The sequence below is a fragment of the Thamnophis elegans genome, chromosome 3 (genome assembly GCF_009769535.1).
Source record: "Thamnophis elegans isolate rThaEle1 chromosome 3, rThaEle1.pri, whole genome shotgun sequence".
Lineage (NCBI taxonomy): Eukaryota > Metazoa > Chordata > Lepidosauria > Squamata > Colubridae > Thamnophis > Thamnophis elegans.
In genome coordinates this window covers 16,947,006-16,975,005 of record NC_045543.1, presented here as the reverse complement: position 1 = coordinate 16,975,005, position 28,000 = coordinate 16,947,006, and the positions used below count along the sequence as shown (strand labels likewise).

Below are 28,000 nucleotides of genomic sequence, written 5' to 3'. Positions count from 1 at the left end.
GCCAGACGGCGCATGCGTTGGTTAGATTAGCGGTCCAATGCGAGCGGTGTGGGACTGAGACCTACGCAGCTTCGTTTTGGGATTTTTTTTTTCATCCTCTTGGTCCTTTTCTCCCCCAGGCTTTATTTGCGGTAACGATGGCAAAATAAGCGAACGACTCCTTTTCTTGCTGAGGTAGGAGTGGTGTAGCAGGGTGGTGTCGATTCTTGTTAGGCCGCGAAGGCTTCCTTTGCTTCGCCGTTTGGCCTGAACCGTTGGTAACTTGGAAGGGAGGAGGGGCGCGTGCTGCTCTACCGTACTCTTGCGCATGCGTCGAGGGAAGAGAAAGGCAAAAACCCTTCCCGCCGGAAAGTGTTCGTGCGCGCTCTCAGTGAGAAAAATAGGCCCGGCGCCGAAGCCTGAGGTGTGGTCGTGCGCATGCGCGGGTCTTGGAAGCCAAAGAAGCGTTTTTGAGTCGAGGTTTATACGACCTTTTTGTTCTTTGTTACGTAGGCCGCCTTCTCTTTTGGAGTAGTTAACTGGTTTGTGTCTTTATCTTATGTACCTGGGTGAAGATAGTGTTCCTTAATTTTTTTCGTTCTGGCGACGATCAAATAAGGTCTATGTGTGTTTGCTCAGAAGTAAAGTTCGTTTGCATTCAGGGATGCTGATTACCAAATGCATTGAGTATTTAATAGTGTTTTACTCCTTTGGGCTATAGGCGCTGCGGGTAACGCATGTTATTTTTCAATCCTAACTGCAAAATTTGAACCCAAGTTTACTGATCGCCATTTTAAGACCATGCATCGAATATTTATCCTCTGCTACTGAGAGGATTGGATTCGATCTATTCCAATTAAAATGCAAACGGAAATATTTTTATAAAAAATTGCATAGAAAACTAACTTTCTTCCGCCCGTGCTAAGGTGGGAAGTTGCTCTTGATCGGTATCTTTTGTGGGTGATGGTTTATGTATATGAAACACAACTGCAAGTTTGAAGTTTTTAAACACAACTTGAATCTTAAACCTTGGTTGTAGGGTGGGTGGGTGAGTCTCTATTCTTTCAAGATTCCAGAATTATGGTACTAATTCTACAAGCCTCATATTGATAGAAGGCCCTTCATCAAACGCAAAAAATACTATTGCAGCCTACATTTAATCAGGATTTTATATTGGAGGTGTATTGAGACTAGTAACAACCATTTTTTTCCATGATTCTTTCTATAAAATTCTGCAAAAGTGAAATGTTTAAAGAATAGAATTAGAATGTTTGTCAGAAATGGTTAATTTATATGATTGCAATTTTTTTTTGTTCAACACATGTCACAGCATAAGAGATGGAACATTTGAATTGGGAATGTATCTACAAAACTTTCTGTTGCCCCAAATTAATGGGGCAAAGTCTCTCTCAGTATAGCCACATTAATCTATAACATTTCTGAATTAAATTTATGAATAGTTTAATGAACGTAGAATTGAATAATGAATGTCTTTACCTTGTTTGCAAATTCCTTATTTTGCTGCAATTGTAGGCTTATCTCTACTTTTCTCCCTAGACTGGCAGCCTTGAGGTAATATAATGCACTGTTGATGGATATTTGGAATTATTCTCCAGTTTTGTTCATTCCTGAAATTATGTGTAATGACATAAACAATTGGTATACATTTTTAAAAAAATGTTTGTGCTTGCAACGGAACCTGGAAGAGCAGCTGGCCGCCATGCACATGCCCACAGAGAGGGCTCTGCGTGCCACCTCTGGCACGCGTGCTGCAGGTTCACCATCATGCAGGATTGCCTAGCTATTTTTCTAATTCCTTGAAGACAACTCTCTTATGAAATATAGTTGTTATAAGAAACAAGTTTAGACAAAGGAAAAGATATTCTTAATAGTTTCTCAAGTCTGAACCCTGAGATATTGCACTTGGATCTTAGAAGTTCTTAAAGCAGTTTAAATTAATACTCCTGTCTAATAAAAACTGCTTTTTAAGATTAAATATTAGAAAATCTGCTCAAAATAATAGATCAAATCAGTCTAGTTTTAACATTTTTCATACTTAGATGCAATTTAGAAGCTCAGATGCAGGAAATCAATGGCCTATTTATTCAGCTTTCTTTCTTTAGCACTTGTGATTTGCAAGGTATTGTACTATATTACAGTAGTCACTTATAGCCTTCCATTGTTGAGGGTTTTTTGCACTTAGTTTCAGGGATGACTCAATTCTAACAAAACCAGAAAGGAAGTACATACTTAATGGTCCAAATTTCTATAATTGCTTCTTGTAATGGAATTGCTCTCTTTCAATCAGCTTTTTTGCTGCTTATAATAATTTTTCTGAGATGCAGGGAATAGAGTTCTACAGTGGCTGGGTCTATGCTTTGTGCTAAGTTGTAAAGTATGGTTTTTAATATACATATCTAGGTTATGGCTTAGCCTGATTATGGGAATTAACCAATACTCCAAGAGTTTCATGACCATTGTTAGATTTATATAAGACAATTTTTATATTATGACTGATGTCACTCTACTTTCTAAAGTTCTGGAGGATGAAATTCACTTATTTTACATTAGCTACATAACAATTGATGTTTTGTGAGCATGCTACATCTACTGCCTCTCATATTTTTCTTGATTAGTTATTATTCATTCAGATCCTATTAAAGTATACTTGGGGTTCTGATTTCTTCTTCCAATGTGGAATCCTTTACATTTATATTAAATTGCAGTTCCCATTTTAAAGCCTATTCAACTTTACACAGCTTATTTTGCTGCTTTTCTCAATTCCTTCTTTCTTTTTTCTTGAATAATCGGGAAATCTCACTCACTTATAACCAATTCCATCATAGAAGTAAGACATATTAAGGACTCAGTTTCTTCCCTTTGTGAAAAGTATCTCTTTAATTCTACTATATTTCCTTATCTTTAACCAGTTATCAGATAGTGGAAGGATGTGATAAAATACTTCACCATGAATTTTTATAAGCTATTTTGAAAGAGTTTTAAAGAAGTAATGGCATAGGTTTCTTGAATCATGATCAAATACAGTCTTCAACTTATGACCTTTTATTTTAATCACAGTTCAAAGTTATGGCCTTGTAATGACTTACAACCTGCATTCATGCTTACAACCATCACTCTTGGCCATGTGATTACAACTGGAGGGATTGGCAACATTCATATTTATGACTCGTTCATCACTGTGTCATGATTGCAATTTTCCAACCTTTATCAATTTCCATCAAATATTCCTTTGGGGAAGCTGGACTTGCTTAATGATTTTGTTTTCACTTAATCATGGTTATTTGGTTAATGACTGCTATAAAAATGTTTACTACTGTAAAGTTGACTGACTCAGCTTACAATTGCAACAACTTATGGTATAATTATGCCAGAATTTCCATCATAAGTCAATGATTAAGCTGCATTTACATTCCTTACAAAAATTTAAAGCTTGAAAAATGACCTATTAAGAGAAATATTGAAAGCTCTTTCTGCAGTATATTCTTTAATATTTCATCACTAACATCTGTGCTATGTAATTTTAACTGATCTGTAACTACTTGTACCTTCTCATACTTTCCCTGGATCCATTATTAAAATTTGAAAAAATGCACATTTTCCGGAGTGAGGGACAGGAAGCTCTAGTGGATGGTATTGACACGCCCATTTGGCCACGAGACTGGGATGAAGCTGAAGACACCCCTCTGTGCTCCACCCTTCTCCACTTCATCTTAGTCCGGCTAAATAACGAGTCATATTTTTAACTTCTCCTGCAATTTCTATCTCTACTGGAACCTCCTTGCCGCTGTAGCCACCATAGCTAGCTCTCTGCTCTAGACTGTAAGTAGCTCTATGTGGTTTTCCTTTCTAACCACCAAGGAGTGTTACTTTGTATCCTTGGGATCGGAGAGAGCGCTGAGGTCACCGCAGCCATTTCAGGCTTTGCCAAGCACGTGGCGCCGATCCCTGGGGTTTTTTATGCGATCGGGAGGCTAGAGGCTAGGGATTCCCAGCCCAGAGGGCCCCCCCCCATCGCACCAATCTACTGGAAACGGCTTTGGCGACTGGATTTGAGCTGCGGAGAGCACAGAGTGCTGGGAAGAGCACAAACCTTTGTCCTTTTTTGAACTGAGAGTGCACGAAGCGACCCGGGCCAAGGCAAGCCTCAGCAGCAGCCCCCAAACACGCCATTCTCTGGCTCGGGGTGGCAGGCGGACAGCAAGTCCAAATAGCTGGCATCGGCCAACTACACGGAGGGCTTCCTCTTGGGGCAGCCCTGGAACCGCTCCTCGTGGAGGACAAAAACAAGAAAAAAGTCTTACTCACTTCGGTGAAGAAAGCGGAACAAAGGTCAACTGCAAGCACTCATATCAGCCCCTGGAACAGGAAGCTCAGCAGAGCAGGTACTCTTTTCCCAGGTCAGAGAGGTCATCTGACCGCAACTTCAGTGGGGACAGATCCCGCTTCCAGCCTCAGAGTAAGGGGCCCTTTCGAGGGGGAGGTGGACACCCCTATTTGTATTTTTGTATTTTATTTGTATTTTATTAATATTTATAGGCCGCCCTTTTCCCCGCGGGGACTCAGGGCGGCTTACATAAAATAGGGAGGGGGGGGTTAAACAATAAACATAAAACAATACATAAGAGTAAAATAGAACACAACATTCATTCTTCATTCGGGTGGGGACAGATTGTGATCTTATCCCCAGGCCTGACGGGATAGCCAGGTCTTGAGGGCTGTGCGGAAGGTCTGGACGGTGGTGAGGGTACGAATCTCCACGGGGAGATCGTTCCAAAGGGTCGGAGCTGCTACTGAAAAGGCCCTCCTCCGTGTAGTTGCCAGTCGACACTGACTGGCGGATGGTATTCGGAGGAGGCCCAATCTATGTGATCTTATAGGTCGTAGGGAGGTAATTTGCAGGAGGCGGTCTCTCACCGGGGCAAATAGGTTGAACCCAATCCCACCTATTGGCGGTCGCCTGGCTCTCTTCTCCGAGGCCTGGGCGAGAATTTTCTCTGATGCCTGGGTAATCAGCACTGTCTCACATGTGCTTCAGCTAGAGTTCCTCTCCATCCCCCCCCCAACCACTTTCACACACTTCCCCTGGCACAAAATCTAGACAAACCAAGGCGGATGCCTCAGGCCATTAAGCATCTGCTTGACATTGCCGCGATAAAACCGGTCCCCTTGGATCAGGTGGGCCGGGGGTTCTACTCAAATCTGTTCCTCGTGCCGAAAGCTTCGGGGGGGTTGGAGAGTTATTCTCGACTTGAAGCTCGTGAACCAACATCTTGTGTACCGCAGGTTCAAGGTGGCCTTAAATCCATTCTACGAGGCGTATGGGAGGGAGATTACATGGCTTCTATAGATCTCACGGAGGCTTATCTCCATATTCCCATCCTCCTATGCCACAGGCGGTACCTGCGGTTCTCCTACCTGGGCCGCCACTTCCAATACAGGGCCCTTCCCTTTGGGTTATCCTCTGCACCTAGGTCATTCACCAAGGTACTGGCGGTGGTGGCAGCCTACCTAAGGGGCTTTCCCATTAGGCTACATTGCTACCTGGATGACGTCCTCGTCCAGGGGGCATCCCCGGGTCAGACGAGGGCGGACCTCTGGCAGGTCGTGGACACCCTTCAGGGGCTGGGGTTCTCCGTCAACTTCGAAAAGAGTTCCCTCACCCCATCAACTAGAATTCTCCATTTAGGTCATAGACTCCAGTGCAGAAAAGGGTTTTCTCTCCCCGGACTGCAGGGCCAGTTTGGTTAAGATGATTAAGCAGGTCCGTAGAGACCAATAGCCTTTCTATCCAGCTTGTTGGGGAAACTCATATCCTGCATCGAAGTAGTACCGTGGGCACGGTTGCATGCCAGGATTCTGCAGTGGCGACTCCTACTGTTCCAGAGAGCCAACACCAGCAGTGGTGAGGCCAAGGTCGAGGCCACCCCTTAGGTACGGATTTCCCTCAAGTAGTGGCTGTCCCCAGCCTTATTCATGGGGTGCGAGTTCAGGGACCAGGAGCGCCTCATTCTCACCATGGATGCCAGCCTGTTTGGCGGGGGGGTGACCCTGGGGTCCCGGTTGGCACAGGGCTGGTGGTCCTGGCAGGAGATCCGACACAACATCAACTGGCTGGAGCTCCGGGCAATCCATCTGGCGCTTTGATATTTCTGGACCGCTGTCGAGGGTCATCACATCCTGGTACTCGCAGACAATATGGCGGCCAAGGCCCACATCATTTGGCAGGGCAGCACGTGTTTCTGGGCACTGCACACCAAAGCGATCGACAACCATCAGGCCGACTGGCTCAGTCAAGAGACGGTGGAGAATGGAGCCTGTCCCAGAGCGTCTGCCGGAGGTTCAGACGGCCAGTAGTAGACCTCTTCGCCACTCCAGCCAACACCCAGCTTCCGCGGTTCTTCTCTCGGTTCCCAGCTCGGGGAATTTAGGGAGTCGACACCCTTCATGCAAGATTGCCAAGGGGACTTCTATATGCTTTTCCTCGCCTCCCTCTCCTCCCCGGGGTAGTTCAGAATCTAGTCAGGGAGCAGGCAGAGCTGATCCTGGTGGCTCCTCACTGGCTGAGGAGACCCTGGTTCATGGACCTCGGGATCCTGTCAGTCCAGCTTCCATGGCGGATACGGGGGGGGGGGGAAATAGAGCTGCACCAAGGGAAGCTGATGCACCCGGAACCACACTGGCTGCAACTAGCTGTGTGGAGATTGAGCGGGAGCGCCTAAAGGGACCTCAATTTTCTCTGTGGGTGATTAGAACCAAAGAGGCCTCTCGCAGAAATGCGACCTCGAGGATCTATGAGTCTACATGGGTAGCGTTCGTTTCCTGGTGCAAGACAAAACAGATTGGGCCCACTAGGGCCTCGGTACCGCAGGTCCTGGAATTCATCCAGGACTGCCTAGACAAGGGTCTCGCCCGGGGGACTGTGCGCAGGCAACTAGTTGCCCTTGCCACTTCCTGTTGTGAAGAGGTTCCTTCAGGGGGGGGGGGGTCGCCAACCTGCACCCTCCAGTGGTGCATAGATTCCCCACGTGGAATCTTCCCACCGTGCTACGGGCTCTCATGGAGAAGCCCTTTGAGCCGTTGAGAATGGTTAGCCTGAAACACCTAACTTCCAGACCTCCATAGAGGACATTTGCAGAGAGGCTACATGGGCATCCCCATCGCCGTTTATCCGTCATTACAGGTTGGACTTGTTTGCATCGGCTGATGCAGCGTTTGGCGCAGGGTGCTACAGCAGGTTATTGCAGAGCATGAGTTCCCCACCCATGGGACTTAGCTTTGGTAGGTCCCATCCACTGGAGCCTCCTGTCCCTCACTCCAGAAAATGGCAGTTGGTCTTACCTGAACTGCTATTTTTGGGGCTCGGACAGGAGGCTCCAGTTCCCGTCCTAGGTAGTATGATAGCTGGGGTGGTGGGAATTCTCCTTTGTGCCTTGTTTTCAGGTCTGAGGGGAGCTCACTTTGATGAAGTGGAGAAGGAAGGGTGGAGCACAGAGGCGTGTCTTCAGCTTCGTGGCCAAATGGGCGTGTCAATACCATCTACTGGAGCCTCCTGTCCGAGCCCCGAAAATAGCAGTTCAGGTAAGACTAACTGCCATTCTCTAGTTGTTGAGTACAGGTACCAAGTTGGGGAATAAGTTATATGTTTTTCAAAGAACTAAGGTAGATGTTTGGATTCATTGGTTAGTTTTAAGTCATCGGTTACATTTTAGTTTAATTTAATTTCTCCTATTTAAAAGTTCAGTTCAGCATGACTAATTTGCATATTCACTGCAAACACAACAATGCAACTGATTTTCCCTTAATTTCCTCATTCCTTTTTAACACATTTGTAATGGTTTATTGAATATTTTTGAAAATATTATCGCTGATCATTGTGTCTTCCCCATATGATCATCAATGGGGTGTTAAATAGGGGGTATCTTTTTGTTTGCTTTTGTAAGTTTATGCCCCTTTCTATTCTCATTTGTGCAAATACTAGCTTTCTCTTCTAATTTCAATTTTTTTTGTCCTTTTAAATTTGTATATCTTTTTGGATTTGTTTCCTCTTCTGTCATCTGTGATGTGCTTTGTAGCTGAGGCATTATCTTGTAGTTTACATCTGAAAGTTGTTTCATTTAGTTTGGAGAAGTTGGATTCTCACTTCTCCATTTCAAGTTGCTGACAAGAAAGGGCTCTGGTCTTTGACATGGCATGACACGGAGGCTGGCATAGGAAGGCCAGTATACAATTTGTTGCTATTGAATCGTTCATCCAATCTAAAGCTTTTACTGCCAACTACTCTTGAGAAGGATTTTTGAAGAAAAAACAACCTTTCGTGCTTGTATTTGGATTATCAATGTTATTTCATGAAGCTTGTATCTTAGAATATAAAGTGTAAATATTCTGCAGCCTGCTTCTTGGCAGATTATGGAATATATCATTAGACATTCATTATTTGGTTCATCTAGTTTTGCTACATGTTGCAGAAATCCAGTTGAAGGCATTGCTGTTTCAGTGACTGCTTTGTGCATGCATTCCATTCCAGAGGTAATCGCTGCTAAAGAGATTTGCATACATTGTAGGGTTGTACAGTGGTTTGGAAACATATGAGGTAGTGGATATGCAGCTCCATAAAAATTATTTGTCTTCCTTGGAACACAAGGCTCATTTTTGCTCATTTTCTTCTAAGAATCGCTATTCAAGAGAATATCAGTTCTTTTCAAAGAAAAGTTTATTGTACAATTGTAATTGCTTCTTTTATATAATACCTAATATATAAATGCCATCTTATTTCATTTTAAATGATCTATAACTATTTGGGCTATTTCTGGAATTCCAGAATTTAAAAATTGTTGAATTAAATATTTTATAGGTAGGCCTTCACTTATGACTGTTCAATGATGGCCCCAAATTACTATGACCTCAGAAAGTGTGCTTTACTTCCTGCCCATTGCAAAACGTGTGTGCACACTCACGGTTCTGTGATAATGATCTGGGTGTTTGGCACACTTGTTGGCAGCTTGTTTTCACTTACAACCAGTTTTGTTTATTTGCTAAATTTATTTATTGCCCATCTTGCCTTGAGACTTTTTTTTTTTTACAAATAATTCAACGCAGCAAATATACAACCAATACATCTTCCTTCTTCCCCCTATTTTCCCCACAACAAGCAACCCTGTGAGGTGAATTGGGCAGAGAGAGTGACTAGCCTATAGTCACCCAGCTGACTTTCATGGTGAAGGCGGGATTTGAACTCACTCTTGAGATAGCCCAATGCCTTACACTAGACCAAACTGGGTCTAAGCATTAACCACTAGACCAAACTGGTTCTCATTAAACCAGTTGTTGAGTGCCCTGATGTCATATGATTGCCATCTGCAATCTTCTCTACCAACTTCCCAAGAAAGTCAATGGGGAAGCTGGTAGGGAAGGTTGCAAACTGCCAATACCTGCCAAGAGGACTCCCTCTGATGTTTTTTTTTTTGGGGGGGGGGGGGTTGGCTGAAATCCTCCACAGGCAGCTCTTTCACTTAACTGTATACTTAACAATCATAACTGGAAGTGCAGGGATTGTGGTGATTAAGTGAAGCAGTGGCATAATACCATAATTGCTTCGCTCAGCAACTGTGATTCCAATCCCAATTAGGGTAAATTGAGGACTACCTTATAGTTTATATAAAAAGCTTATAGATAGCTAGGTGTGTATCTGAAATCCTGGAATGAGTATAGAAATCCAATAGAGATTATTATACTGCTATATACATGCCAATCTTGGCTCTAAAGCATCTGTAGCGCTAGAATGCAAAGTGTTTTCCATTCACATCGCACAACTGAATTTGGTTACACTATTACTTTTCCTGCTAACTTCTCTTTGAATATAGTTTTTATATGCTTGACTTAAGGCATTGGTTTTCAATCTAGTGCGCAGACCCCTGGGGGCTGTGATGTCATCATAAGGGATCCGTGAAGGCCTAAAGAAATATTGTAATTTAAATCTAGAGTTAAGTCTTGGTGGTCTATGGCCACAAAAGGCATTTGAAGGGAATCCGTGATGAAGGAAAGATTGAGAATCATTGGAGTAGGGAATTTCTTTCAAAACTGAAGTAACTATTTGTCTGATTTTACGCCTTGATGTAAGCAACCCTAAACAAAATCTTGAATGCAGTACACATACATTTCTATACTAAGCAATATCATTTTTATTGTTTAAATCAAGTAGTCTATTCTTCAATAATTAAATGTTCCCATATTTCCATAAATTATTCTTCTTTGACAGGCCCCTGCCTATTTGCAAATCGGTTCTCAAATCTTTGGTTGAAGTTCAACATTACATGAATGAACATCTCTGTATATTATGAAACTTTCTTTACTGTTACCCATTATGCCTCATGTTGTGCTAGGTTGGGGGAACTCTAGGGAGTTAGAGAGATAATAATTGCTTCTCCCACCTACATGAGTGGAATAACTTCTCACAGAAAAATAATTTATTTCCATTTTCTGTGCTGACTTTTTATCCATGGCCCTCGTAAAAGGCCAGTAATACAGTTTTGTTTGTTTCTACATAGGCCTTTAGAAATATGTAATAATATACAGGGCTATATCTTATAGGTAGAAAATCCTATTTCTCTTATTTTCACTCCGGTTTCTACTTGAGGCAAAATAGAAAATATTCTGAGTCTTAATTGGCAATGGTAAAATAATTCTTAAACTTGGCATATTGACTTTTAGTTTCTTTATATGCCTCATCATATTTTAAGACTTAAGTCAATATAATTCTTGCAACCTTTTATGGAGACTGATTACATATTCTACTTTTTTCCAATTCCTCATACTGTTTCACCCTGTAATCATAATAAAAGATGACAAATAAAAACAATTGAACCATAGGGAAGTAAAATTATCCCGATTTGGGGAATGTTGCTATTGTCATTTTTCTCCCTCGCCAACTTATTGGGGTATCCCCTTTGAGTATTCCATTTTTAAAACTTCTCTGATATCTGCTTTTTTCTTTGTAGGTTTACATCGATTTCATATAAGCCTGGGCAGTTGCAGCTTATGTGGAAACCAGGCTATGCAGTGAAACCATCTGCTGGGCAGCCCAACTCTGTCAGGAGGTACTCTTCAGATGCTCCTGGATCTGACAATTGTCCAAATCCTTCAAAAATTGACTAAAATCAGAGGTGTAGTTATATGTGTGTTTTAAGTAATATAATCAACCTTATCAAATTGATGGATTTTTTAAAAAAATCAATTCAAAAGATATTTTCTCTTGAAACACACAAATAGTAAAGGTCTTTTCTAAAAAGATGATCATTGAGTCAAACTGAAACCTATTTTTCAACAAGAAATTGCTTATACTATGCTTTTGTGTTTAAAGATTTCATCCCTGTATTCTCTTAACTTTTGATCACTACTAAAAAAGAAACAAAATTAATAAAAATAGACACCTTTCTTGATTACTATGCCCTTTTATTCCAAAACAACAAGAAAAACAATTGAAATTAGAGTATTGCCCCAATGCAAAAGTTTAGCAGTTCACTGTACCTGTTAGGTCTTAATTTGAGTCAACCTTCTTATGCTACTTCGTAGCACCTGCTTTTCTAATGTCAAACTCTGCTTAGGAAATGTTGCACTAGCAGACTACTGGAAATATCTGTATAGAGGCTTTTCTCATCACCAATCTCCTCTCTTTCACTATTTAAGAATTAGGAACTCGGATCAATTAATGCTACTTTTTATCTTTGTCAGTGACAAGATGTCAGATGGAGTCAGAAAAATTAACTCAAATGACTATTAAAGAGTAAACATTCCATTAACCTTTACATTGTAGATGCTTCCTACTGCTAGGAGGTTTCTAGCTACGTAGTCCATACATGCACTGAAAAAAGATCACCAGGCTTTCTACTGGTCTTTAAAAAGGCTAGACTCATCTGCTAGGGTTTTGGCACCTGTCAATCTGGAAGCAATTTATTTGCCCTAAGCAAGGGGGTAAACCTTAAAATATTTTAAAAATATTTGAAATAATTCTTATTCCTAAACTGGTCAATATTACTTAGAATGCGATTCCAACATTGTACACAGGCTGGTTAAAACTTTTTTTTTGTTTAGGAATTCTTATGTTCAGTCAAGTGTCATAGATTATATTTGTCACTTGACATTTGTCCATTCCTTCTTTTCTATGTCAATTGACATCTGCTCTCTGCTTGCAATATTTTGACTATTCTTCTGTATTACAGTTGTTTGGTACTTTTCAATTTACTCCCCACATCCATTTACCTTAACAAAAAATAACTGGGTATTAGTAAAACATCTTTTTACAATAGATACCTATTGTACCCTGCATCTGTTTTATCCAACAATAAACAATTGCTTTCAGCAGCATTTTAATGCAATATTTTTAAGTAGTCCATGTAACACTTCTTTGCATGTCATATAATTGTCTGTATTTATATGACTTAGCAACTTGCTACAGTAGGTGTTACTATCAAAATTTGTTGGTTACATTAAATATCTATTCACTTACCAATAAAACTTGGTAAATATTTTGTACACTTTGTAAGTATTTGCCTAATGTATTCTTTTCTTGCTAAATGAGACAATAATTGCAAAATATGTTCACTTGAAATGTCATTATCCTCCAGTCTGTTTCTGGCCTTTCCTCAGACTATTTGTTCTGTAGCAAGAATGGGTGTTACAATTTTAGAGTTGAGTGAGATTTTTAAAAGTGTTTGAAGTACAATGAGGCCGCAATTGTTTTGGGGGAATTTATAAAATTAGCATTCTGAGATACTTTAGAAAATTCTCATGAACTCTTCTTCAAAAGCCATTGCTGAAACAAATGAGCTTTTGATACTTACTGTTGGTATAGAAACAACAGCATAAATAAAAGCCTACTAAATGCAAATTACTAGCTATATATTATGGAGTTCTAGAAGATAATGCCTATCCTTCAACAGTAAGGTTTATTATAATAGTGCAGAGAATTTCTCTTCTTCAAACAAAACTTCAGTCTCACAATCAGGTGCCGGTGAAGTTTGGGCCTGATTTGAGTTTATGTAGCATAGGCTATTAGTTTATGTTTGAGACTGTCTTTGGAGCTCCCAAAGCCTAATATTCTTTCAAAAGTCTCAAATCAGTTACTCAAATTTTGAACAAAAATTACTTGGTCTCATAAAGGTTCATTAAGTATTCAGCTATTAATGTTTCATCTTTCACCAATGTTATAAGTCATAGTTTTTAACAAATGTGAATTATTTTTCTTGGTTCCATAGTTGATATACTGTGGTCTTTTTTCCTGGAATCTAAAGCGGTTAAGATGTATGCACCCTGCAATTTAAATATGAACGCTTGAAAATAAGTATATTTACTGGCAAAATTTGGTGCTTATTGGGGGGTGGGGGATTCAATTTCTTATCAAAAGATTAATGATCCAATTTTTGAGATTACATAGGGAAATCCATGCAAGATCTTAAATTGTTTTTAGATCAACATGATGCATACATTTTAAAACTGCATCTGCATAAAGGATTTTATGACTAAAACTGCTTGTTTTTCTACAGACTTGTTTGGTGTTTCTCAGCTTGAAGAAGATCTACGATCATTATTGATCCCTTTCTTGGCGTAAACTTATTGAAGTGACGTTTGCCTAGCTTTCTAGAGTGAGCTTTCTTTTCAGACATCTCTAAAGTTTGATTCATAATAGACAAGCTTATAGTTCAGCAATGTCCAAGTCATTCCACCAGGCATCTCTAAATAGGGATTCCCAAGGTCATGGACGTGACCTCTCTGCAGGAATAGGCCTTCTTGCTGCTGCTACCCAATCTTTAAATGTGCCAGCATCTCTTGGAAGGATGAACCAGGGTACTGCACGCCTTGCTAGCTTAATGAATCTTGGAATGAGTTCTTCATTGAATCAACAAGGATCTCATAGTGCACTGTCTTCTGCTAGTGCATCTTCCCATGCCTTACAATCTATATTTAACATTGGAAGTAGAGGCCCACTCTCTCTGTCTTCTCAGCACCGTGGAGATGCAGAGCAGGCCACTAATATTCTAGCCAGCCTTGGTCTGTCTACTAGAGACTTAGATGAACTGAGTCGTTATCCTGAGGACAAGATCACTCCTGAAAACTTGCCTCAAATACTTCTGCAACTTAAAAGAAGGAGAGCTGAAGAAGGTTCTTCACTGAGTTATGGTAGAGATGGCAGAGCAGCTGCACGGGAACCACCATACAGAGTTCCTAGGGATGATTGGGACGAGAAAAGGCATTTTAGAAGAGATAGCTTTGACGATGGTGGTTCTAGTCTCAACCGAGTGGTTGATTATGATCATGGAAGTCGTTCTCAAGAATCTGTATATTATGACAGAATGGATTATGAAGATGACAGATTAAGAGATGGAGAAAGGTGTAGGGATGACTCTTATTATGGCGAAGCTTCGCATAAATATCGTAAATTTGACAGTGAGTATGACAGACTGAGTCGTGTCCCTGAGAGATCTCTCTTTGAGAAAAAAAGAGGTGCTCCACCAGATAGCAATATTGAAGACTTCCATGGATTCTTACCGAAGGGCTATCCCCATCTGTGCTCTATCTGTGATATACCTGTTCATTCTAATAAGGTGAGTTCAGTATCAGATGCTTGTTTTTCTTTACTTTGTAGTCCCTATTGCTTGTTTCTTTGCCTCAATTTCTGTGTTCTAAATACTTTTACAAAGGTTTCAAAAGAATTTTAAGTGACAAAGCCACTTAGTTTCCGGGGCATCATTAGCAAATCATGAAACCAGGACTTTTAATATATTGTTTCACCTATATTGCTTAAATTCAGGCCATCTAGTCTACTTATATTTTGCATCTACATAATCTCTCTACTTGGTTTGGGGTAGCTTTTCATTTTGTTTTGCAGTTATTCAGAGGCTAGATTCAACATTTCTTCCCATCTGTCTTGATTGCTAATTGGCTCTGGTTAAGATACTGTCCTTGCACATTCAGTTTTTTTCTTCTTGTCCATAGCCTGAGAAAATACTTTAATGGAAGGTCCTGGGACAAATTTGTAGGGTGATAGCATTTTTAAACTAATCCATTCTTTTTAAAATTCACTTTAAAAACTATTTTCATGCTATGGCTGAAACTTCTCATTTTTTCCTTCCTTTTCACAACCTTCTTATATACTTTAGGCTCACTTTTTATTACACATATTGCATCTATCCCTTTTTAGAAAGATAAACAGATTACTGCTGTACAGTATATCATGTTCTTATTGGCAGTTTCTGTTTAGAATAGATCTTTTAAAAAGTTTTGATCAAACATCGTTCTTATATTGTAGGTCTGAAACCAAACAAGTGTGGCTTATTCGTATTTCCTAATTGTTTTACAAATGGGTTCTCTGTTAGTTTGCCAATGGGAAACTAAAGCTGAATATTATTACTGTTGTTACATTTTTTTCTTTTCAAAGCATATGGTCAGAAATCCAGGTAAGAGTGCACATTGTGTGCTTAAAATGATTTCCTTGGGTATTACTAACACTTTCTTCACTGTTGTCCTTCCTCTTCAAAAAAAAATACCTTGGTGTATGCAAAATCGTTTTCAGACTAATGAAAAACGAAATATTGTCTGTTCATCTGAAAGTTCTCCACTTGACTCTTCTATATCTGAAACTTTTTTTTCTTACCTTAATACAATATCTTTGCAAACCTCTGTGATCACATTGTTTTAGTAATATGAAGAAGTCGTTACCAACCTTAATTGTACTTGTGCCAGATGTAGCTTTCTCTGCTGATGCAGACTGATCCGTTTCACACATTTTGGCCCACAGTTCAAAGCCCATTTTACTTAAAACAATACTGTTCTGTGCAAGGCAAGATCTCTGATCTACACACTGCCTTGCAAGTTAATGCATTATTGGCTGTATCCCCATGAAGCATGATGCACATCATCCCAGCCAAATGCGTAGGCAGTCTGTTGTGACACGCTTGGGATCTTACTCTTTTTTATGTGCTTTACATAGTGTTGCTTATCCCATAAGGAAATACCACGATGAGCGTGTGCATACATAAATACCATTGAGGTCAATCTCAAATTCAGGTTTCTAGAAATCAGTTATATGAAACACTAGCAATGACAGTTCATAAGAGGGATGATTATATAGTTGTCTCCTGCACTTAAATCCCGTTGCATTGCTCTAAATAGAACCTCTTGCTTTCTTCAGTTTATTAAAATGTCACTTTATTTGGAATATTAAGTATGCTGACTTGACACGTTCAGAATTTCCAACTATTAATTTTTGGCTGAAGTTTAAAACATTTACAGTTTTAATTAAAACAAACATCTTAATTGAAAGATGTCATTATAGCATGTAAGAAAAAAGGTCCATCTGAAAAAAGGTGATTCTGTAAACAGCTAAAAAAAAACCCCATAGAATTCACATGCAATTGAAAGAAAAAAAATCTAGTCTCCTTTTTTTTTGTTCTTAAATATTTCTAGTGCAGTTTCAGATTGAAACAGGCTGTACAAGGAACATAATAAATTATTGAAAGTAGTATACAAAATCTAATATCTTGACGGTGTTGTTTACTATAATTTGAGGTATTTCCTAATGTTTTTATTAAGAAAAAATCAAAGGCATATTGAAATTTCCCCATTATCAAGGACAACCTTTCCTGACTACTAATGAATTTCAAAACGAGTGGCAAGGCTGGTTAAAAATATGTTTCTTGTAATCTTAACCAGATAATCCCATCTTTGCGTTGTATTTTTAAATTGTATATTTACTGTGCTTGGATACCTCACAAGCATTTTTAGTCTAGCCATATCAATTTTCCCTTCTGTTATGATGTTTTAAGGATTCTAGAGGTATAATACCTTTGCCCTGTAAAAATGATTAGAAACAAGGAATTGATTAATCTGTTCAAAATTTTAGAAGATTTGATTTTAGAAGCATCCCACCTATGGCTCAGTGTATTTGATCCAAAAATATTAGAGCAGCCCAGCAAAGACTTTATTGAAAGATAATTTCTGATTCATAATACTAGATTCCATTTTAACCATAGTAATATAGTTTGACAATAAAATAATAATAATATTTGGTTCTAAAATTATTCATTCAGCTTCACTTAATATACTGAATATTTTGAGTCAGTCAAGGTAAGTGTAATTCATAACAGTTACTTTAGAGCTATAAAAGAGGCTTTGCAACTAATAAAAAATTATTTGTAGTTCAGGTTTGAAATGAGGGATCCTTGGTGCTCTCTGAGCTTGGTTGCTTTCTTGCAGGCTTTTCATTACCCAAACTTGGTAATATCACCAGTGCTAGTACTAGTGCTCAGAGAGCACCAAGGATCCCTCAGGCTTTAAAACTTGGGGTTCTATGACTTGTGAGTTGGAACTGGTACTATTAGGAAGAGCACCTTATTTCAAAAGGTAGAGGAATCTTTGAGTCTAACTTTATTTCTGACTACATGAATGCAGCTGTATAGTTTTCTTGGTAACAGTAATGAGGAAGTTTGCCATTGGCAGCTTCTGACATGCTTTTCAAGTTCAGGATTTAGCCTGTAGATCTGGTATATCTCATGGCTTGTCATTTGGCTAAAACAATTTTAAATTAAAATAAGGTTGAAATTCTCTGGATTATAATTCTGCAGTTGGTCCCAGTTCTGAGCTTGTGGAAGCGCCCAGTAATTTACTTTAAAACGGTAGCTTTGTCATTGTAAGGACACCATTGAAAACTAATAAAAATAGTTATTCTGCGAAGGTAAGGTAAAATGGGACTATTTGGTTTTATTTTTTTCTTTTATGCTGACATTAATTTTTTTAGCCAGTAATATGAAGAAAAATTGTAAAGTGAATTGATTTTATGTAGGTGTTAAAAGAAATTTAGAAAGCAAGCTACAGCTAATTGCGAATAATAGCTAGTGTTGAATATTCTTAATATTAAAACCAATAATTGAACTTTAGGGATGTAATTACAGTCTTCGTCCTATCCTGGGTCCCTTGACTGGGACGTTGTGTGCACTGGCCATTATCATGAAGGGTTGACTTTTAGATGACTGCTGCTTTTTGTAAATTACGATTTAAAAAGCAGGCTCAAACAGAACCTGTTTTCTCTTTTTTGCCCCCAATTATTTTGAGGTGCAGATGGTTCTATTTCATTGAAGAACAGATTGCTGGATGTGCTTGATACAGCTGTACATAAATATACATTTAAAATTTGACTTAGGGTTTTTTCTTCTACAAAACTTAGAATGTTAAACTTACAAGCTATTGTGTACACAGCGATGGCTTAGTGATGGAAAACATTTTTCTAATGCAATAAGAAAATGTTTACCAATATCTCTAGCTACTGTATTGTCTTGAACACCCCATACAAATTCCTCTTGAGAAATCCTCTCACAACCAAGATAAAATATTGCATGGCAAGCTACAGATGATGCAGAACTAGTAATGCTTTGATGTTGTATTTTACATAAGGCAGAAGTATTTTGCACTAGGCCCAGTTGAATATCTTGAAATAATTTGAAATTGAAATATAAACAAAAGGTACATAAAATGCATGTTTCATCTCTTGGAAACACTTAAATTTAAATTGTTTCATGATAAATTACTGTGCAGTACACGAAACTCAAAATAGATTTTTGTTTGAATGTTAATTTCTGTAGCTTTTTGATGATAGCATAAAGTCTAAAGGCAAAACCTGTACGTGTTTATATAATATTCTAGAAATGCTGTTTCTGATCATCACAACTTTGCACTTCTGCAGGAGTGGAATCAACATATCAATGGAGCAAGTCACAGTCGTCGTTGTCAACTTCTCCTTGAAATGTAAGCATTTAAACATAACTTTCTTTTCATAATTGTACTATTTTGCTTGAAAATGAAGCATTTATTTTAAAACTTAATATAATATTGGATTGTATTATAATGATAGGCTTTTTAAAAAATTGCTTGCTTGTATACAGATTTGAAAGTTACTACTTTTTATATTTAATGGGATCTTTTTGACCACATATTTTTGATATGTTTAACTGTTCATTCCTGAACCTTTGCAAATCTGCTGAATTGCATGACCACAGTATTATGACTTCTGTTTCACTCTCAGTCTCCACTGATTCAATAAATCTTCATATTTTGTTTCAACCTAAAAACTGCTGTTGATATAAATAAGACTTTATGAGTCTGTAAATTAAAATGTATGGAAGCTTTCAATATGCATGTAGTAGAATCTGGAATGTAACGTAATATTTATAAATGCCTTTAGAAAAAAATGCATTGCATTGCTAATTCAGAATCCAGTATTTTTAAATTACTGAGAACATTGGTGTTGGCTCTGAAACTGTAATGATCAACTTATGCTTATTTATACATTTAAAATCTTGGGCCTCAGATACAAAATACAATGCATGGTATTTCTAGCCCCAACAGTTACGTTTCGGAGATTGATTAGTCTGTCTACTTCTTTTTTTAAAGATACCCTGAATGGAACCCCGATAACGACTCTGGACATGGATTGTAAGTAAAGCTTGCTTTCTCCCATTTAAATAAAATGGCACAAGAGATATCAAAGGGGAAAAACATTTCCAAATTTTCTATCATTTGCATTTTTCTTCATTCCCTTCTGTCCTAGTTATTTTTCTGTTCTAACTGAAATCTTTTAATAGTTAATGCTTCCTTATGGCAGAACACACCCACTGTTTTTTATTTTTTTATTTTATTGGGGCATACACAGACATAAACACATAAACTCATTTGTCCCAATGTCTAAAACTTGCATTGAGTGATTTAAGTAGAGTTTATATTTTGCATTAACAGAATTCATGTGCACCTTCTTGAAATTTTTTCTGATTAAGTTTGTCCAGTGTCACATTAGAGACTGTAAATTATGATGTTTTTTATAAAAATTGAAAGTGTGAAAGCAGTTAGTATAGTTTAGAATTCTACATTGATAAGCTATTTGAACTTTGAGTCTATTTCTTCTATTTCTAGTTCTAGGGACATATTGGAAGTATATTTCTGAGGTTCAAAAAATGTTTGATAGCACTATTATCTGACATCTGTGTTGCTGCTGTTGTCATATTAATAAATATTACGTGCAGATATCAAACTATGGAAATAGTTATTGATGGATTACTGTTTATTTTCATATATCTGATTTCTTATAACTTATATACACAAAGCTGAATTGGAGCTTGTGAAAGATTATATATTTTCCAAAACACAAAATCTCATTTGTTTCTCTTAGGGGTGATCCCTTTATGTTGCAGTCAACAAATCCAGCCCCAGGAATTTTGGGGCCACCTCCACCTCCATTCCACCTGGGAGGGCCACCTGTTGGATCAAGAGGTAATAAGTAAAATCAATTTCTGACAGGACTATATATCAGGATATAATCATGCAGTGAAGTCAAATCATCAAGAGTAGAACTTTTTAAATTAAAAAAAGCTGACTATGAATATCAAATGGATGTTCAGTATGCATACTAATAACATTGTTACCTGACATTTGCAGTAGTACTGTTTGATCATATTACATAAATACTATATGGAATTGAAGTGTGATTGCGTGGATATTACTTTGAGTTATATCTTTGATATGCCAAAATTTCAGATATATTCTAAGTCAAGCTGTTTAAAGTTCTGCATTATCATATGCCACAAAGTCAACACTCTTTTCTAATTAACTATATTTTTCTCTTATACTATATTGATAGCTGGAAATGGAAACATGCAAGGACCTAGACACATGCAAAAAGGCAGAGTGGTTAGTATTCAATTCTCTGAAAAATTAATGTACATTTCCATTTAAGATTTTTGTTCAACAATTACTTTTACTTGAAATGAGTATCTGCTTTTTATGAAAGAAGTTATCCACTATCTGGATTATATATATCTTTTCAAACCATATGTTTACAAGTTTAAGTTACCACATGAAACTACAGATTGTCCTCAATCTACAACTAGAAAACAACTAGAACTTTGGTTACTAAGTGATGCAGTTGTTAAGAGAGTCATCACATGACTAGATCCAATTTTGTGATCATTTTATTGCAGTCATTAAGAGAATTACATTAAAGAAATCTATTTTCCATTAATTTTGCTTGGCTGAAGCCAGTTAGTAAGATCACAAATCAATTACATGCCCATAGGGCCCTGCAGCTATAATAAATGCGAGCTGGTTGGCAAGCATCTAAATTGTCACATCGCTGCAGGGACAGTGATAGTCATAAGTACAAGAACCAGTCATAACTTCGAGGCATTACTAATGGCTGTAAAGTCAAGGGCTATCAATACCATGTTCGATGGAAGGCTGTTCATCATGTGACACTCCAGCCTAATTTGCCTAGATAACAAACTGCCCTAGCTGCATGTATCTGCTCTTGTGGGCAAGGTGAATTGGTATCCTCATTCTGTGTCTCATACTGTGCCCATGTACTGGTAGTTACTAATAATGTGTGCATTTGCAAAGCTGGTTTATGGGGATATACTTTTAAACTGAGTAACATTTGTGAGTGGTGTACATTTCAATTTAAGGCAGGATGTAATTGTGCATTTTGTTCCATTGTTTTTATTGACTTGCTTGTTATGAAATTGCTTAAAATTTGCTTTTGAACTAAGATTAGAAAGTTCATTTCTGTGTTCATTTTACTAAATGTGTTGGTTATTACTGCTGGCAATTAACAGGAGACAAGTAGAGTTGTGCATATCATGGACTTTCAGAGAGGGAAAAACCTGAGATACCAGCTGCTACAGCTTGTTAAACCATTTGGAATAATCACAAATCATCTCATACTGAACAAAATTAATGAAGTAAGTATTAGTCCTTTTATATGATAGAATATTTTAACAGTGACAGCCATCACTTTCTTAAGCAGTACAAAAATTAATTGAAATACGGGGTTTGACAGGAACAAATGTAACTAAGAGAAGGAAGCATATTGTCAGTTTTGGAAGCCATTTTTTTCCTTTTTTCAGCTTTCTGACTGCCACATATTTTAGCCTGGGAATTTGGGAGAGGGGTTTGCTTGGAGCGATAGAATTTTAGCCATAATAACATTCTTTCTTCTGAGAATCAAGGACACTTGCCTGCACCTGAATGGGAGTGTTTGAAGATTGTCTTCAGTTGCGTTGCGTTGGAGTATTGGATTAGACCATGTGATGAACTTGTCGGTGTGGGGCAAGGGTTGTGAACTTTCAACTGGGTGGGGAAAACCTGGAAGCTTTAATAAATTGGAGCTTTGAGGAATTTCAGGCCTTGGAGTTTTATTTCGTTGGGGATGTTTCTTGGAACCATGACACACACGTTTAGATCTAAAGGATACCATTTGTCATTATTTTTTAAAAAATGATTATATACTTGAAAGAAAAGATTTCTCCAGAAGACCAAGACTTAATGTATATTTATAGCAGCAAAATAACAATATTGATAGAGTTATTTTCTTGATTTTTATTCTTGCTCATCTTTTTTGGAAAAAAAATCCCATAAGTTATCTTTGTTTTATTTTAGGCATTTATTGAAATGGCTACCACTGAAGATGCACAAGCTGCAGTAGAATATTATTCAACAGCACCAGCCCTGGTTTTTGGCAAACCTGTAAGAGTCCATTTATCACAAAAATATAAAAGAATAAAGGTAAACTTCAATTTCTCATTTCCAATGTTTAATTTTTTTATTTTATTATCTCTCTTCTGATGTTAAGACTTAACATTCAATACTGTGTATTGATGTTTTTAACTCTTCAGGAACCAGAAGGAAAGTCTGATCAGAAATTTGAGCCTCCAAAGCAACAGCTTGGTCGTGTGATCCATCTCAGTAATTTGCCTCATTCGGGCTATTCTGACAATGCTGTACTTAAATTAGCTGAGCCCTATGGAAAAATAAAGAATTATATATTGATGAGAATGAAGAGTCAGGTAATTCTATAGGACTATAAGAATAAGTAACATTAATTATAGTAACATAGGTAGAGTTATTTCAATAGAAATATAGAATTTAAAAAACCTTGTATGTAGTGGTTGAGCAGCTTTTGCCCTCTTTTCTTTGTTGTAATTAACTTTTCATCCCTGACATGATTCATGTGCATACGAAAATCTATCCATTAGAATTACGTATCCATCTGCTTTATCTTTACTACAAGGTATTATAATTGATTTATGATAAAAAGTTACCTAGCTTTGTTCCCTCAAAAAAGTCAATCATTAAAAAAATGTGAATTGAACACTTGCATATATTTTTTCAATAGGCTTTTATAGAAATGGAGACCAGAGAAGATGCTGTTGCTATGATGGAGCACTGTTCCAACAAAGCCCTTTGGTTCCAGGGCAGATGTGTGAAAGTTGATTTATCTGAAAAATACAAGAGATTAATATTACGAGTAAGTACTTAAGTTAGCATAAGTTTGGGTTCAAGATGAGTTCAGTAAATAGAAAGTTTGATGTACGTGGCTGTTTAATGTGCATAGTGAAATAGGAATATGATTTGCTATTACTAATATTTGAAGTTGAATAAGAGACTTGTATTCAGGTTTGGAAACACAGGAGAGCAGAAGTTTTCCCCCCATTCCACTTTCTAAATCTTGACGAGAGACTAATCCCTTCCAGAGGAAAAGCCTATGTTAGTAGCTTGCGGATCCTGATTAGGTGGCTGTAAGAACTATAACAAGATTAATTCAGATTTGCTAGTGATAATATATTGAAACACCTGGGTTTTCTATGTACCGTGGAGCATATTTGTACTATTGCAATCCCTAAAGTTTTGTTTCCACATCTTAATTTGAAATATTGTTTCAGATTCCTAACAAAGGAATGGAATTGTTGAAGAAAGATAAGCCAAGGTAAAAATCTTTCAATTAATTAATTTGCTTAAAAATACAAAATGTCCTTGATAATACATGTTTTGATATCCTAGATAATACATGTTGTTTTCCTTACAATATAGAAAAAGAGGAATCTCTCCAGATAGCAAAGACTCTGGAAGTGAAAAGAAATGTAAGATGGATGATACTGAGAAAGGTGAAAACAACAGTACTGAAGGCAAAGAAGATGAGAGAGAGGAGACAGAGGGGTTAGATGCAAAAGATGGTGGACAAGGAGATCAAGAGGAATCAAATTTACTGCTTGAATCTGAAGATGAATTGCTAGTAGATGATGAGGAAGCAGCAGCATTACTGGAGAGTGGCAGCTCAGCAGCAGATGAGACAGATGTTGCTAACTTGGCTGACACAGCTACTGAAGAAAAGGAGGCAGCTGAAGATGATGCTGCAAAACCTGAAGACAATACTGCAGCTACTTCAACTGCAAAAAAACTCAAAAAGGTAAGATTACTAAAAGAAAATAAATAGTGTGTTTTAACCAAAAATAGTTTTCTTATTTTGTGTTTTTTGCAAGTCAGAATGTCAAAATGCAAGTCGGAATTTGGGAAACAAAAGTTTTGAATTGTATGTGTACAAACAATTTGCTTCCTTGGCAATTGACTGTAAATCTGCATTGGATGTTGCTATTATTGCATGACAGAATGAACTTATCAGTAAAGGAGAATATTTGTAACTCAGGGTTGAAAGGAGGGGTCCTTGGTGCTGAGGTTGGTTTTTTTCTTGCAGACATTTCATTACCCAAACTAGGTTAACATCATCAGTGCTAGTAAGGATTGGGGTTTGCTCTCAGTTTATATTCTGGTGGCTTCCCCTGAACTTTGAAGTAGTTCAGTAAACATGGTACATAAAGAATTTGAGTATCAGCAGCATCTGAAAAAGGGGTAAATTGATAACCGTTTTTGCAAAATGGTTGTTTTTGGAACTGAGCTTAAGCAAAAATAAAAATCTTTTGAGACAATTATAAACCTTGAATGTTTTCTATATGAGAGAGTAAAAAAATTTAAAAATGAAAATTTCATGCCAAGAAAGGATTGACCCCAAAATATTTTCCCTTCTGGCATGAGTTATCAATTTATTTGTGGGTACAGTTTTTCTTGTCCTCAAAGGATCATAATTGAGTCCAAAATGAGTGAGACATTTTTAAGTGAGTTTTGCCCCATTTTACGACTTTTCTTGCCACAGTTGTTAAGTGAATCATTGCAGTTAAATTAATAACTTTGTTAAGTGAATCCAGCTTCCCCATTGATATTTGCTTGTCAGAGGGTTGCAAAAGGGGATCTGGGGACACTGCAGCCGTAATAAATATGAACCAGTTGTCAAGTATCTAAATCTTGGTCACGTGACCATGAGGATGCTGCAATGGTCATAAGTATGAAAAATGGTAATACGTGTGAAAAATGATCATAAGTCACGTAACTTTGAACAGTCACTAAAAGTACAGTTGTAAGTCAAGGACTACCTGTATTTGCATCTTCAATTGCCTTGTTTATAATTTGATGTCTAAATATTTTAAGAACTATCTATTTCAATCAAAGTAAGTCTGACTGATTAGAAAAACTACCAAAAATCTCACTTTCTAAAATAATTTTGGAGGTGAGCATGGTGAAGTAAGAAGGTGACGCCTTTCTATGGAAGAAATGGTATTAATGGATGGAGATCAGGCTGTTTTTCCCTCATTGATGGTTTTCCAGAAAATGTTAAAACTTAAATTGTTTCAAAAGGCCATTTACGTATGATGCCATTTTGTTTTCTTGTTACTTTTTGTGGGTTCTTTTCTCTTTTTTGTGCAAATGATACTATGATTTACATTGGTTTTAAAAGGAATATGTTGTTTCAACAGCGACATGTAGGTAGTTTTCCAAGAAGCATGAAAGGTTTTGTCACTCTCGATGAAGTTGGTGATGAGGAAGATGCAGAACACCAGAAACAATATAAAGCTGGCCTAATGAAATTGGCTGGAAAAAGTGAGGACAATTCAGCTGAAACAAAAACATTAAAAACAGAAGAAATGGAGCAGGAAGATGAGACATTTGAAAATGGCACTAAAACAGAGAACTTAAAGTTGGAATCATCTGAAGGGGCAACCAGTACAATGACAGGTGAAAAAGATAACACTACCATGCAAGAAACTAAGACTGAGCACGATGAACATAGAATTGGACCATATCAGCCAAACGTTCCAGTTGGTAAGAATGATTTTCTTTTGGATAATATATACTGTGTGCGCGCACCTACACTCAAGCAAAAATGCTGGATACTTTATCTTACAGCCAATAGATGCTTGAATATCAATTTGTAATATATGTAAATAATTTTTGAGACCTTTTAAAGTCTAATAGAATGGCTCACCATAAATAAAAATATTTAGATCTGTAGATTTAGCTTTTAAAAGGTCATTGATTTACATTCAGATTGTAACTTACTCTTTTCAGTAAAAATGCATTATCACAGCTGTCTCCTTCCAGCCCTATGATTCTGTGATCTTGACATTCCAAATACACTATGTCGAATTCGCAACTTCCTTATTTGTGCTCTATATCTAGGTGTGACCTATGTTGTCCCCAGAACTGGATTTTACTGCAAATTGTGTTCCTTGTTCTATACTAACGAAGATTCTGCGAAAAAAGTTCATTGCAGCAGCCTTGCACATTATCAAAAGTTGAAGGTGAGGCAAAATTTATCAAGGTGCCCTTTACTGTTTCACACACTTTTTGAGATTAATTTGTTTTTTAATAGATAATATCTAGGAATGTAGAAAAATTACTTTTCCAGGAATGAGAAGTCTGGAGAATTTTACTGCTAGAACACTCACTGAAATGGCAAAGCAATATGATCTAAAAGACGAGCAATACATCCAACAATACAATTCATACCTACATGTTTAAAAGAAAAGGTCAAATGAGAGATCTAATGTCACTATGTTTGTTTTGTATTGCATTTAGTGAAAATCTATGCCAAAAAGACAGAATTGTTCACAAAGGTTATGAATACAATATTTAAACTCAGTTCAATCTAAATTGAAATAAATCACAGTGTTAAGCCTTGGTCATGTTAAGTATATATGTCTACATAAGTTACTTCAGATGTAATTTTGCTGAGTCAGGCATTACAGTTAAACATGCCTTGTTACTTAACACATTTTGATTCAAGTCTCTTCTGTGTTACAGAAACATATGGAGAAAATGGCTGAAGATCAGAAACCAAAAAAAGAGGCTTAAACGAAAGGGGGGAAAGGCATGCCAATTTAAGGAAAAATGTTTTATTTTTGTTGCTAATCTCAATACAGTAAAATTGGGAATGCTATACTACATAGATCTTAGTGAAATAGAAGTTTAATTCTGTGATGTGTTTAATGTTACGGCAAAATATACATTGTCAGATCTTTGCTCAAAAATGGGATGATATTCACCATTTCTCTGCAGATTCAATCTTGAGGTACTGACAGCTGTTTCAGCAATTGAAGACCACAGAGAATGTCATCCCCATTAAACTTTTCAAGGTTCACATTCAGTTAAATATAAACAGTTACTATTTTTACCTGCAACATTCCACATTCTAATATAAGTCTAACTGATATTATTGTTCAAGGGACTTGCATTATTTCATTTCATTTTTGAGACTATTTATCAAATTTGTGTGGTTTTTTTAAAAAGTGGAAATGTTTTTTGTTGGTATATTTAGGTAGTGAGTAGGAAAAGCGATAGCCAGCTTTTAATAAATCTTGTGTTTTCTCTGAGTCATTGTTTTTCTGTCCTATTTTAATAGGAAGTCAACTCTTGCTCTTCTGACCAGTATTATTTTTCTGGGCTCTTGCTTGCAATTGAATTTAGTACTTTTTCATACATCTTCAGTATAAGCAAAAGCAACATATGAACCATACATTGTAAATAGTTTTACTTTTTTATGTTTGTACTTCAGCTCTAATCTTAGACCAATTACTAACATATAATTGGACATGCTTCAAAGTTTCCTGCCTAGAATTGGAGCATACATCTTGAGATTGGTTTCATCCTAGGATTGTGCTTTTGATGTAGCTTCACATAGCTAATATGAGTAGCAGTTTTTGTGTAAAATCTGTTTTCTGTTGTTATCACTTAACAGCTTACATATATGTGAATTCAAGTTATTATAGTGTCAAACCAATAAACCAAACCAATCGAGTAA

The 28,000-nt window shown here is 37.4% G+C and overlaps 1 protein-coding gene across 5 annotated transcripts; it reads left to right on the top strand.

Moving 5' to 3' along the window:
* MATR3 (matrin 3) lies at positions 1 to 28,000 on the top strand. Of its 5 annotated transcripts, none has more exons than XM_032214678.1 (16): positions 1 to 174; positions 10,995 to 11,093; positions 13,539 to 14,597; positions 18,731 to 18,792; positions 19,438 to 19,479; positions 20,210 to 20,310; positions 20,678 to 20,727; positions 21,648 to 21,773; positions 22,471 to 22,596; positions 22,707 to 22,877; positions 23,207 to 23,338; positions 23,754 to 23,797; positions 23,902 to 24,277; positions 25,677 to 26,022; positions 26,380 to 26,501; positions 27,004 to 28,000. In XM_032214678.1, exons 3-16 carry the CDS (start codon positions 13,701 to 13,703, stop codon positions 27,052 to 27,054), a joined length of 2,646 nt encoding a protein of 881 aa, XP_032070569.1. In that variant the 5' UTR covers positions 1 to 174; positions 10,995 to 11,093; positions 13,539 to 13,700; the 3' UTR covers positions 27,055 to 28,000. The 5 variants fall into 5 exon arrangements, with proteins under 5 accessions (XP_032070569.1, XP_032070570.1, XP_032070571.1 ...); XM_032214679.1 differs by having other exon boundaries at positions 10,995 to 11,159; XM_032214680.1 differs by lacking the exon at positions 10,995 to 11,093.